The sequence below is a fragment of the Phalacrocorax aristotelis genome, chromosome 1, assembly GCF_949628215.1.
Source record: "Phalacrocorax aristotelis chromosome 1, bGulAri2.1, whole genome shotgun sequence".
NCBI classification, from domain to species: Eukaryota; Metazoa; Chordata; class Aves; order Suliformes; family Phalacrocoracidae; genus Phalacrocorax; species Phalacrocorax aristotelis.
The window spans coordinates 65,854,365-65,869,070 of NC_134276.1; the positions used below are offsets into that span (position 1 = coordinate 65,854,365).

The following is a 14,706-nucleotide window of genomic DNA, read 5'->3' on the forward strand; positions in this document are numbered from 1 at the left end:
TACAAACTATCTTCACAGGTAACAGGGAGAATCTACACCAATTTTACAAATGCAAATGGCAAGCAGCAGGTAAATTCCATGCATCATGATCTACAGGCTGCGGATGAAAATCAGTACTTGTAACCAACCATCAGTGTTCAGAACCACAGAGAAGAATCTGTAACAAAATATGGCCTTAAAGTAGCGAGTAAATGTTCAGTTACTGTTTTGTTATGTGATTTAATTATCACAATCCTCAACACTTTCAGTGAATAGCAAGATTTTTTCCCCCCTTTCTTCCCCATCCTTTCTTTCTCTCCAAAGTTTTGACATACTTCACTTGTCCACTCCACTGATATTAAACATGTTCTAACTGTATGTGCCTCATTCTCGCTTCCCCATTCCTTTTATTAAAATATCAACACTAGCTAGTAAAGTGACACAGCACCTTCACTGACTTGCCAGTCTTCATACACAGCAGTGTTCACATTTTACTCTACAGTACTGGTAATGCTTTAGCTGTATTTGGCACGTGAATATATTCAAAATATACTCATACTACCATCTTAATAGATAGAAGGTAACAGTGTTTTAAATTGTCTGCCACGCTTCTGAGAAAATCATATGTTTTAGATAATGTAAATATAACTTGAAGATTAATTTTGGATTATGTGTTATATACTCTTGATTTTCTACTTGCCAATTTTATTTCATGGTAAAATATTTTTATAACAAGTTATAAATTCACTGAAAGTAAGCCAGTTTACCAGTGCTTAAGACATATATTCAGGCAAACAGTGAACCACCTAGCACCCCAGCATGGAACAGTAACAGTAACCAAAGTTTACCTTCTTATAAACTAAGGAAAATTACTGAGGCTGACAAAAAGCTTGAAGACAGAAAAGAGCAGAAAACTCGTTGGAGCCCTTTGTGATTAGAAAACAGCTACACATCCCTTCTTCCACAATGGCCGTCTGTAGCTGATGAATAGAAGACTGCTTTCCAATGAAGTTTATATAATTTCTCCTATTTATAACTCTTCTTGAAGTTACAGGAAAACAGAGGTGTTTAACAGAGGACACAATTTTACTATCATACACAGATATTAATTTGGCACTAATTTATCCAGGAAGATTTTCTCCATAGTGTAACGCATTTTCCCATCATGGAGGCCGTCTTCGATTCATCGTTGCTATTGTTTCTTTTCCCCCTCTGCCTTTTGTTAAAGAGGTAAAAGTGTAGAAAAGGAGTGATTTGCTGCTTTCATTCAGCATTAGTATATATAGCCCCAATACTAACTTAAAAGATAATCATTCAATATAAAGTTCAGTTTAGGGAAAGGTAGCTCTACTAGCCATGCATGACAAAAATCTTTACTAGCCCCATAAACCTAGCACATTGCCCACAGTAAGATCTAGAGAACTTAATTTTGAAGTACCGCTGTGGGGAAACACCAGAAGGATAAGAGCAACCCTTTGCAAAAGGACTCCTCAACACTGCATTACAAGCGTAAGGTAGCTCATAGCCGCTAACAATCTTGTCACCAACAATCAGAAAAAGGTTAGTATATGAGAATATATGTCATATGTGACATATATGTCATATGAGAATATATGTCATATGTATAAGAGATGTATGTCTTGAGAAGGGCTTCTTTCAATCACTGGCCCAGAAGAGCACATCTCTTCTCGAAAGCTAAGGAATTGAGAAAATACTTAAGAGAATGACATACTACACAGATTTAGATTTTTTTTTTCTATCATTCGTTTTAAATACGGCACCTAAGTTTCAGTCATCACTAATGTTATTATCTTTTGAAGTTCTCCTATGGGAACAAATCTATTGGCACTGAAACAGTTTCTGAAACAGTCTCCTAGCTCTATGAAGAAGAAATTCTCTCTGGATTATAAGCTAGACTGAATGGGGGGGGGGGAATATCTCCCATTGGAAAATGGCTTTAGTTTACTTATTTTTCAACACATCAAAAATTATGCACACAGAGGAAAATAAAAGTACTCTGTAAGCCTCAGAACAATTCTATTTGATTCAACAATTGGAATAGATGGCACCAAACAGAAAAAGCAATAACAGGTTTTTCCTAGAAGTTTCTGAGAACAGTTTGGGGTCTAGATTTCTAGCACATTTTCATGCTTAAGACACTTCTTTCCTATCTCTTTTTTGGCTATGTGGAGCAAACTAGGTTATTTTATTTTGAGGGGCTTTACAAATTCCTAATTATCCTTGATAATACCTCATAATCCTTCTGATCATCCGCAGTTCCCCTATATGCTTCAATTTGACATAACCCCTTCTGTAATAATCTTCCAGGAAGTGAAACATCAGTAACTTCTACGGGCCTTTCATATCCATAACATAACTTTTCAGGATCCCATTTACCCTTTTGAGGTAACACTGCACCAACAGCCCAAACCTGTCTCTCAGTCCAGAAGTCACATGGTAAATAAACAAGCAGAAAGACCAATTAAGTTTTATTAATTCAGTGTTCAAGATAACACAAGTTTGTTTGCTTCTGTGGAAACTGTTTTTGTCTACAGTGCTCCCAAAGAGGTGACAAAAAGAGTAACAGGCATCACAGACACATTTTTTTGCAACTCACTGAACTCTCACACATCTTCCTCCCTTCCCTTGGAGGAACATGATTATCCTTTGGCAAAGACAAGGGCAGTCTTCTCTAGCTTAGGGTCATGACTAAATTACCTTTGACTTCTATTTTATTTTACTGAGTAAGTATCTAGCTTCCTTCCTTATTCTCTTTTTATTTATGCGCTGAAGAGTCTTCTGCTTTTTTGGCTCAAATTTTCTCAGTAAATCTATCTCAGCTTGATTAATCAGTTTGCATTTCCTCACTATGCTGCTTAACCTCAAAAGACATTTCCTCCACTGACTAAATTTTTTTCCCCAAACTCTCTGCTTATTTCCAGGCCTCTTTTAGATGTGGTTTTCAGTTCAGTCTAAAGCCATTTTTTACTCTATTTTCCCCTCTTTCTGTCTTTTTGGGATCCAAATCTCTGTTGGCTTTAGGATCTCCCAGCTGAACGCGGAACAGATTTCCCATTTTGTTCTCCAGGTTGTAAATCCCTGGCTATGATTCAGTTAATTTCACTCACTAGTACCTTTTTTTTTTTTTTTCCAAGTGATAGGGGTATAAAAGTTACTTACCTGTAAATATTTCTTTTTAAAACAAAAAGCCCCCATGCACATTTACACTGAAAGCTATCAACTATAACTGTATCAGAGCCCAAACCAGTACACAATTTTCTTCATAGTGCCCAGTAAGGTGCTTTGTTTTGGATTTGTGACCAAAGCAGTATTGATAAAACACCAATGTTTTAGCTACCAGTGGACTGGGGGTGCACGAGAAGCTGGGGGGTAACACAACTGGGACCAGTGACCCAAAATGACCAGAGGAATATCCCATACCATATGACATCATATGGGAAAACTGAGAGGGTGGAGTTTACCAGGGCTGCCACTGCCTGAGGACTGGCTGGGCATCAGTCAGCTAGTGCTGAGCAATTGTGGGACTTTTTGGTTGTGGAGTGAGGTTTTAAAATTTTTCTATCATCACTTGATTTTCTTGGTTTTGTTTTTCTTTATTTCCTCATTTACCTATTAAACACTCTTCATCTCAGCCCATGAGTTGTCTCACTTTTCCGTTCCGATTCTCTTCCTCAGTTCACTGCGGGGGGCAGAACTGAGCAAGTGGCTGTATGGTGCTTAGGTGCCTACCAGAGTTAAACCACAACACTACGCACTCGTAAAATACTTATAGTATAGGTATCTGACTAAGACACAGAAACACTATTTTACCTGACAAGAAATATAAACTAACTCCATTCCTTAACTCAGCTGACTGAATTTCAAAAATCTATCAGCTAATAACATTTCCAGAAGCTGTTCAAATTTCTTCAACCCTGAACCCTACCCTTTCTGAAGCAGAGAAGTAGAAGCTGGAGAATACTGAGGAATCTTCCCTTGTTCTTTGCTAAAAATGTTTTGGATTCATGATGGTTTCTCCTTCTGAATTTTGAGTACAGATGAGAACCGATGGAATATTTTTATCTGGATTTAGTCCAAATTGTTGTTTGAAATACAAAACTGTAACATACCAAGGGAATGAGTGTTTTCTTCCTCCCCACCAAATATATCAGCATGTTTACAGTTCTTGCTAGCATGGGTAGTCTAACCCTCCTAAATCTATCTGCCATCACTGCCGCCTGATGGTAACTGGCTGGATGAAAAGTAAGTTAGAATCACCTGTAAGGATTGCAGTATTTCTTATCCCTTCTCTTTAAGATAGGCCACACAAAACTTTCTTGGCCAATCAACACAGGCAACATACAACAGAATGTTTAACAGGCTGAGGCTAGGGAGAAAATATATTTAAATGAAGTAATAGGCTTTTTAATCAAGAAGTACTTTGCACTGTTACAGTGAACTTGAGCAGGCAGGTAGATGAGTGCAGGTCTTGAGACACATTATTATGAACTATTAGCAGGCACTGCCCACTGAAGAAAAAAAAAAAAACTAACAGGACTTTCTCTTGAGTCCACTGCTGGGTAAAAATAGGCAGGTCATTGCTTTGACACTTTGGAATTTTTACAGTGACCCGGGGGGGGGGGGGGGGAAGAATTGCCCACTGATTGTAAAGAGAGATAGATGGTTCTAGCCAGCACATACAGTTATGTAAGAGGGCTGGGCATCACAGGATATACTCACAGAACTTATTTGGGGAGGAAGGTACAGCTGGGACAAGCAGTTTTCAGCATTTGTCCTTCATTGCTGCTGCCTGAGAAACATCCTGGGCAACTGTCACCAGCACAGATATATGCATTTTCAAGTTTTCCTAAACTTCAGGGCAGGCAGCATGGGCTACAATACCATACCTCAGGGCAGATTGAGAAAGCATGCATGCAAATTCTACTGAGTACCGGAGGTTTACGTTTAAAGACTGAGAGACTCGAGTGGATTCCTTTTCAGAAGCTATCCTTTTCTTTTTTCCAGAGGTGATGGGTTAGTCTGTAGCCAATGACCAGGAGTCAGTTTGGAAGGAAAGTTTTACTAGTTAAATATCAAGTATTCCCAGATCTTTCTCAGCATGTGTTTTGTATCCAGTGTCCATGGAACACTTGTCCTCACACAAGCATTAGCCAGTGACTATGTCTGTTTGAAGTACAGCATCAGTCAGCGAGCTGGAAGGAATAAACAAAATACACATCAGGAAATAGTGCTCCAAAAGCTCAAAAGTGTGGGTGGAAGCCCTAGATGATCACCTGAAAGTGCCTGGAAGTTAAAATACGGAACCAAGATAATTCATTAAGCAGTTCAAATCAAACAATAGTAGAATTTGACTGCAATTAAACAAACAGCTGGAAGGAACTGGAGAGAGCAAAGCATGCACTATGCTTTACATAGCCATGTATGAAACATTCCAAGTATCTGTGGGACGAGTTTGCTGCTATAGGTATCACCAAGGTACACTGTCTAGCTTTTGGTGCTTGTACATGTGAAACCAGTGTGACTGACCAATTGCGTCCTAAAAAAGAACTTAGGAGACTTTTGTTTCTACTAGCATTTTGATTAGCCAGAGCTATCTTATTTTAATCATTGAACCAAATCTAAAAATGCCTCTTCTTGTATGTTCAACTAATGTTTTGTGGGGGTAAAAAAAGTTATTACATTCAAGAGTAACTTGAGCCTACCATTAACAAGATACAAGGCTTCCACAATGTCAACTCTCAGTACTATCTATATTAGCATCCTTTGCCTGTCAATACCTGAATCTGCCCTTAGAAGTCTACAGCATACTATCACCACTATCTCATTTGAAAACTTGAGAACCACAGTATTCTTCCTCCTGTGGAGGACCACAGATCTACTATTTGGATTTGCTCTGGTGACAGACCATCAATATATAAAGACTCCTGAGTCACTGGCTAGTCTTGGTGACTTCTTTAAGCTGGAATGAGCTTCCTGTCTACTTTTAATACCATACTACCTTCTGCTTTCTTTTACAGTCATCTGCATGTTGCCCTCAGCCCATGGAGAGGTCTCTCTGCACTCTTCTCCTCTTCTTTTGGGGGCTAGCTGCTACTTTCTTCTTTGCTATAACCTCACTCACTAGATGTGACTTTTTCCCCCAGCACGTTCCCGACAGCACGCTTGTTCTTCAAGTCCATTTCATTTCAACCTCACTGGTCAGCTCTTCTCTTTATCCTCATAGTTGGAAACTTTCATTCTTCTCATTCATTCATTTTCATTCATTCTTCTCTTCTCATTTAGCAGATATTTGTACATCTTTATTCTGTGCATGCCATGTTTCCTCTCTAGTCACCATTTCTTTACATTCTTACCTGGTCTCCAGATGTATTTATAATTCTTGTATTTTCTCTTCTGAAGATTCTAGCACTATGCAGCAATAACTTATTGCATAAGTTACTTTTGTCAGGTATCAAGGAGAAGATGCGATCTATAGCCTCTGCATCCAGTCACCTTCATTGTTTCTACAATTCTCCTGGTGTCTCACAGCTGTTCTCAATGCACCAGCCTTCTTTTCTGAAAACTCAACACAAACTTCCCCATTTCTTATTTTTGCACAGATTTTAAAAAAAAGGAACCAAACTCTAAAAACGCAAATGTTCAAGTTCTTCAGCAGAATTAGCTTAACTCTACTGCATATAACACGGTCTGGCCATTAATTATTCTAAGAAAAGTACAACACAAGATTTTAACAGACCAGACATTTTACGGATGCTCTGTTATACTGCAGCTTTTAGTAAATGCATATGCTGCAGTATTAATCACTCTCACAGACTATTATAAATAATAATTTTGAGTACTGTTATAATAATAGATCCATTCAGTACTGCAAACATTTTCTCCAAAAGCATGACAGTTCTAAGCACTTGATTCTGTTACGGTACCAGAGTACAACAGTGCTTTACAGGAATTTTGCTATATTAATGCACTCTCTGCTACCGAACAAATCATTATCCTTACTCACAGTAGAAGTAATGGAAAATTTTAAATAAATAAGTCACCGTTCAATCTTTGTTAGTAAAGTACATTTCTGATCTATCTGCAAGAAGGTACTAGAAAAACTTTAGAAATAATCTAAAAGGGAAACCGGTATGAAACCAGAAGCACCGGAATATAAACCATGGGAGACCTTACTAGTTAAATGTATGACTAAATCATGATGTACCAAAAAGGTCTCATGGTTCTGTAAGGAATGGTGAATTTCTTAATTCTTCGTATATTTTGTAAGACGTTCCTCACCAGTCTGGTTTCTTTCCCCTAAAGAGGCATTACAATATCAGAGTTACTTGCTAATGCTGCCAAGACCAGAGCAGCATACCATTTTGTTCAAGAAGCAGCAAGATGTTGATTCCTAGAATAAACGTTCTCCAAACCTTTAGGGGCTTAAAGGACATTCCTTAGACCTATCTCTACTATAACAAAAAAGGTCTATAACCAGTAATTAAATCATTTGACTTCCAGTGATGTTAAAAATAACATATCTGTACACACTTCTTCCAAAACTATATGCAGATATAAAATATGTGTGAATCCATACCTGTTTGTTTATGTTGGCCCCCACTTGAATCAACCAATTCAGGCACTGTGGATGTCCTCCAAAAGCAGCAATGTGGGCTGGTGTTTGAGCAAAACGTGTGGTACTGGCATTTACAGAAGCTCCAGCTCTTACTAATTGCATTAGGCACTCCAGCTTTAAAGACATGAGGGAATAGAACCAAGGATGTTACACAGATGCACTATGACAGTTAGCATGTGCTAAATAAATACATACATAAATCCTAGAAAAGCTAAACTTTCTAGTGAGACAACATGAATGCAAAACAAGATAGAACACAAACATTAGGATTTTCCCCCTTCTCCCTATAGTGCCCCCTCCTTCGGCCATAGGACATACCTGAGGAGTACTTAATTCTCACCCCCAAAACCAAATTCCAACTTTTGTTTTCAGGATGGGAGAAAAGAGGGCATAAATACTTCAGAGCTGACTACGAGAGCTATTTGGTTCACCTTCATTAGGGGAGGAAAAAAAAAAATCTGACCCAGGAAAGCTGCAAACATGATACTAAACAGACTTTATTAGATGATGTTTGCCAAAACAAGTGCTGTTAGGAGATATAGATGTATTCTCAGGAGAGCTTAGAGGAATGTAAATCAGAAAAACACAAGACAGATTTTAAATTTCTTTACCATTTTCTTAGAGCAACAGAAGCAGATTACTAATGAAAACTAATACTGTTAATGCTATGCTGAATCTGTAAAAGTAGTAAATTCTTTTCACCATTTGCCTGTTGTTATAGCTGAAGAGCTGTTAAAAATCAGGTAGGTTGCATGTTTGTGACAATACCAAAAAGGAAAAGCTTTCTGTTCTTAAAAATTGCAGTGTTTTGTCACACTATATTCTGACTTTTATTTTCCCATCATACTAACGGGAAGTGTCAGATATCCAGCTACTATTTTTAAATGTTCATAACATCACATTTGTAGAAGCTAGGCAAACCACAGCCACGATGACCTCAACTTTCAAAAATAGTAAAAAAAAATTCCTCCTTTCCTGCACACAGTAGCATTCTTTCTATGACTAAAAACTATCTTTTTGTTGTTAGGAAAAGGAATGCACTATGCTAAACTAAACAGTATAGTCTAGGCTTCCATTTGTTGTGGTTAGAAAACAAACACCACTACCCACACATGTGACAGCAAAACAAAACCCCCCAGGTGGACTCAGGTCATTGGTTCATATAAAACAAAAGTCTGTGGGTCAGTCTCTCACAGTTGACTTGTTAGCCATACCACAGCTATGGAATAATCTGTTCATAAGGGAGCAATTTAAAAGCATCAGAAAGTCAGCTGGCAGCTTGATCACAGATAGAAGCATAAACATCACAATTCCAACATTCTTCTCTACTGCTGTATGTCAGTCTCTCTCTCTTTTTTAAACATGTGAATTCCCAATCTTGATGAATTACACACATGAGATAAAAGAACCAACCACTGCAGTGAAGTATTTTATATTAGTTTTGCAAATAAATTGTGAACTTCAATTGTTTCCTCCCCCCACATAGTCCAAACAAACACATACGAACCCTATCCTTTAGGATATACAAAAGTACTTTCTTGAACTGTAATGGGCTTGACACTAGACACAGATGTACCACTAATTACGTGACGTAAACGTGCAAGGGTGAGGGTAACTGAAATATGGCAGTACTAATCAAGCTAGCCCCATAAAACTCAACATTCCCATAAGACAAAGTACCTTCTCAAAAGCAAACAAGTACATTTACTGAAAAAGTATAGGAAAATTTATAATTCTAAAGCTAGACTACCCAAATACATTTTGTATTTGCTAATCTTAGACTTTCCTTGGTGCTCACATACTAGCACACCTAATATTGCTCTTAATTATTATTAATAATTGTAATTTATTAATAAAGTGATGTGATAGAAAAAATCTCCACCTACACCAAAAGGTTCCTCTACTGTAACTGCAAACAAAAATAAAGTTCAGACAGTTTTTAAAACAATAGACTTTTAACAGAATTAGTTTGAAAACACTTTCAGACAGCCACTACGACTTCAGGAAATAATAGTATTTCCTGCACAGAAACTGGGCTGAAAGAATTTCTGTAACTAGACAGGAATTATAACCCATCAACTGAAAGGCGAAAAACATTGGAACTGGTTGACCAGCATCATCTTGCAGTCTTTAAATCCACTTTATAAATAGCACACGATTCTTTATAAAACTTCATGTTTAAATGTTGGGGGGTTGTGTGTGGGTCATGTCCCCCCCCCATTATCTCTTACAGGGTTTTAACCATGAAGATAACATTTCATCCTGTCCCATTACAAAGTTGAAGTATGGGTCGTCTGCATTGTGGCTTCCACAAAACCCTGCTTCTTCCAACATTACGGTAAAGTGAATTACTTCCATGGACAGGATAAGTCAACATAATGAAAAACAATACTTGATTATTTATGCTCAACATCAGGACACACAAGTCTGCTCTCATTAAACAACCTTTTAGAAGATATTTTCCATGGTACTGTTTGTTATACCTAAAGCAGAGGTTAAACTGCTTTAATGACAAAGACAGGCCTCCACATAGGCCACAACACTGGCAAAATACCAAGGACGAGACAGGCATTTTTATCTGTACTACTTTTATTCCAAAGAAACATAATGTACTTCCTACTATTTTGCTTCCTATAATGTAAGCAGTCAAATGGCAAAAATAAAAGTAGGAGAGTACAAGCAAATAGATGCTGTCAGAGAAAATAATATACATGTGGAAGCAGTTAAAAAGCAAAATTAAATTAAGGTTAGTATAAGACAAAGTGAATTAACAGTGACTTTTTCGTTTATGCGAGCCCTTCATTTCCTACCTCTCTGGTAGCTTTTTAGATTGTTAATAATTTTACATTCTGACCCATCTTCTCAGAAACCTTCAGTATGCTAGTGTTATTTAGGACACTACATAATTAACTCTAATTTGAATACAGCAACTCTAATGGGAATTATTTTACATCTCAGGATATGAGCACTTTTCTGCAGTCAGGGAATATTCTGAAAATGCAAACTCAACCACAGATAAGCAACACAGCAAATAGATTTGGACTTGCTCCTACCTCTAAAAGGAGGTCCAAACTGGCATTAAAACTACCTTTTCAGTTGATTTTGATGGTATTTTATTTATTATTTGCAAGCTGTACATTTCAGAGTAAGCTATTAAAAAACACTCTGCTTTCTCTTAAGATATTCCATTTTTATTGGTACTAGTATTAGATCAGTATATCCACCCCCTACCCCCAAATAAAGCTCTTTCCTCTTCCACGTATTCATTTCTAAGGGAACTCAACTGTTGATGCTATTTCCTCACTGCAGCACACCTACAATTGTGTGCAAGAATGTAGTCCTACATAGCTTTATTCTATAATTATTTTGTACTGTCCTTTGACAGAACAAGGGCTTTCTTCTACGTTGAAATTGCACAATAGGTAGAGGGAAAGATACACCTCTGTACTGCTGAAGTTCACCAACCCTAGGCCGACACTGTGCGTGCATGCACAGGCGTGTGTATATGCACAAACTGTTTCAGATTGCAATGTTTACAACAAGTTGTTCCACAAGGACTTTTTCCAGAAAGGAACTAAATCACTTTTGTCATTTCAGCCTCCTACAGAGCTGCAGTTAGAACCAATACATGTCTGGTGGACTATGCTGCTAAATGACCCTATATCCAAAAGACAGACATGAAGTGTTCTGTCACCATTTAATTTCTTTCAGGGAAAGAAAAACAAGTGAAAATCCCACAACGTCTAGAAAAACAAAGAAGTGAAAAAGGAAAAGATCAATGTTTTAAAACCCTGATACTTTGAGAAATAGAAGAACTCTCCATTTGAAGTTCTGATGAATCTCAACTTGGAAAAAAGCTCCACCCCATGAGTAAGAACAGAAGACATGCATATGAACACCCCCTAAAAGCAGCTATTGTTTCACTGCTGGCAACCATCTATTAACCTGTGAAAGGTAAAAAAAAAAAAAAACAACTATGCCACACAAACAGTCAGTCGAGTTTGGCATCCAATTACATCACTGTAACTTCCTCAAGTGTGCTGTATAGTCTCTGGCTCAGAGAAAGGAACACTACCTAACAAGACTATAAAACATGTAAAATAACTTCCAACAACATGCAACAATACCACACATCAAATTTTGCTGCTACCTAAGACTGAACATGGCAAATATAAACACAGTATCTTGCAGACTTGACTTGTTCTCTTTGTTAGCTGTTTCTGCAAGAGTCGCTTCAACAGAAACTAGAAGGTACGCAAAAAATTCACATAACCTAGGATAGTTAGTAGGAAGCTGAAGATGCTTAAAGGAAAAAAAAAAAAACACCACACACGTGAGGAAGACAAAAACAAGGGTAACACAAGCATGTACAAAAGGGAAAGTGTTATGAGATGGGAAAAGGAAACAGAAGAATGTAATGCCAAATTAGTATCTTCACATTTTCTATGAGCATACTTCATGATAAACTTTAAGGCGCTCCACTTTTTTCCTGAATGTAGGAAATTATTACATTCCTTCTAAACAGATAAAAGGCCGTCTTAGGTTTTGGTTTTTGTGGGTTTGAGGTTTTTTTTGTTGTGGTGGTCTTTTTTTTTTAAAGACTGAAGGACTATTTAGCTATGTTTCTGAAATGTTTCTCAAACAAGCACTGCAGATAAGATCACTTAACATACAGAAAACATCTCAGTGTACTTTCATAAACCATGACAACTGTCTAAGTACATTCCTGTTCTTTTTCCAGCACACGATAAACAAAGAGAAATATCTTGGAAATGGGAGGGAGAACAAGAACAAAAGCTCCTCAAAATTCAAAACAAGACAAATCGATGAGGAAAAAACCCAAACCCCAATGCTCTAGGCTGGAATTCTGCATCAGCTGGAACACTTACCACATTAGAAACAGGAAAGGCCTACATAAAATCAAGAAACTAAAGACACAAATCATCTCAAGACTTCAACTTAGCGGTAAGTCAGAGAATAAAGGTGCTTTATAAGTATTTGTGTGATTTTCTTCCTTTTGCCCATTTCCTAAACCACTGTTAATTCCCATTTTTGAGTTTCTTAATCCAGCATAGGAGATTATAGACACATTTATTTTGAAAACAGTACTAGGAATCTTACATAGCATGGCTTCAAACACTGCCTGTCAGCTCAGAAAGATCACTGTATTTTTTAATACTTAAGGTTCAACAGGAACCGGAGGCAGAGGTTTCAGGAACACACTAATTCAGCTAGAAGGGACCTACAACGACCATCAAGCCCAGCTGCCTGACCAGAAGTTAAAGCACGTCGCTAAGGGCATTGTCCAAATGCCTTTTAAACACTGACAGGCTTGGGGCATCGACCACCTCTCTAGGAAGCCTGTCCGGTGTTTGATCGCCCTCTCGGTAAAAAAATGCTTCCCAATGTCCAGTCTAAACCTCTCCTGGTGCAGCTTTGAACCACAGCGTAGCTACTTATGTTTTGATCTTTCCGGCATTGCAACGCCGCCAACGCAGTTAATTCCATACTCTTATCTATGCGCATATAAACCACAATTTATTTTTCATACTGAAGGCAACAGCGGAGTGCTTTACAAACACAAACATCATCTTCCCAAACTCCTAGCGAGTCGGTTGTCATAACACAGGCACCACAACAGAGTCTCCAGGTGTGGAGCCCGAGGACAAGAAGGACCGTGACTAGACTCTGCAGACAAAGCACTAAGTGCTAGGAGAGGGTGGGTTAGTGGGGAAGCGTGGAAAGGGTCGCCGCCACGACGGTCCCTCCTGGCCCTCCTCCTCCTCCTCCCGGGCTCCCGCCGCCCTGCGCCGGTGACCCGGCCGCGAGACCCGGGGCCGCCTGTCACCAGCCTGACGGGAGGGCGGCAGGGAGAGGGGCCGCTCCCGCCGCCGGCGGGGAGGGGATGAAGGATTCGGGGACAGCAGGTGCCACCAGCCCCGTGACCCGCCCCACCCCCGCCGCGGGGACAAGGAACGCTCCGAGCGCCGCGGCTCCCCCCTCCAGAACGACGAGCGACAAAAAGGCGGACGGCGGGAGCGGCGCGGCGGGCGCCTCCCGCCAGAGCGCGCGCAAGGGGCAAAGATGGCGCCGCGTTGCGCGCGAGCGGGACGGGCGCCCTCCTTCCTCTCCCCCGCCACCCCCCGCCCCGTTCCCGCTCCCGTTCACGCCGCCGCCGCCCTCGCTCCGCTGGCCAAGCCGGGCCGGGCCCCACCTTGCCGAAGTGCGCGGCCCAGTGGATAGGCGTCCAGCCGTAGAAGGAATCCTCGGCGGCCAAGTCGGAGTGGGGCGAGCTCTGGAGCAGCGCGCACAAGGCGGGCAGGTCCCCATCGCGGCAGGCGCGGTGGAGAGGGAAGCGCAGGGTCAGCAGCTCCTCGCTGGAGAAACCCGCCTCGGGGCCGGCTCCCAGCGACATGGCGGGCGGGAGGAGGGGAGGGGGGGGGGAGAGCGGCGGGAGGGGTGGCGGCGGCGGCAGGGGTGTAGGGGAGGGGGAGTAGGAAGGAGAGGGGGAGAGAAGAAGCGGGCGGGCGGGCGGGACAGAGGCGCGCTGCCCAGGCTGTAGAAGCGGCGGCGACTGCGGCTGCCGCCGGCTGCCCGAGCACAAAGGAAGCGGGGCGGGGCGGCGCGCGCCGCTCCGCCCCTCGCGGGCGGGGCGGGCCCGGGCGCCCCTGGGGGCGCCGAGGCGGGGTCTGGCGCGAGGCGGGGCGCGGCGCGGCTGGGCCGTTTTTTCCGTTGCCCGAGGCGGGGCAGCTGTTGCTGTTACGGCCGCTGCTGCCGTCGCCGCCTGAGGAAAGCGGTTTGGTGGAGGCCGCCGGGGCAGGGCGGGAGCGGCCTCTGCGGAGTGGGATGGCGTCTCTGGGCTCCTTAGCGGTGTTTCTTGCTCTCCCCGCGGGGCGAGAGGAGCGGTGCGTGTTGCCTCTCCTCTCCCCGGGCAGGTGGCATCTGTCGGGGGACAGGGCTCTGCGGCGGTGCGCTGCCTAGCCACCTCTGCTAGGGGTAGCGGAGCCGGCCTCTTTCCAGGATGCGCTGCTGGCTTTAGCACAGTGAGTTTATCTGAACGCTATCCAACGGGGTTATTGTATCCCTAGAGC

The 14,706-nt window shown here is 41.3% G+C and overlaps 1 protein-coding gene across 1 annotated transcript in view; it reads right to left on the reverse strand.

The window, feature by feature from the left end:
- The window catches only part of ANKRD10 (ankyrin repeat domain 10), a 38,762-nt gene extending 24,541 nt beyond the window's left edge, over window positions 1-14,221 (reverse strand). The window contains exons 1-2 of the mRNA XM_075091059.1: window positions 13,830-14,221; window positions 7,577-7,729 (exon numbers count right to left, since the gene is read on the reverse strand). Of these exons, the coding sequence (XP_074947160.1) occupies window positions 7,577-7,729; window positions 13,830-14,030 (354 nt within the window). The 5' untranslated portion in view covers window positions 14,031-14,221. The remainder of the gene's footprint in view (window positions 1-7,576; window positions 7,730-13,829) is intronic.
- Window positions 14,222-14,706: the final 485 nt, after the last annotated feature.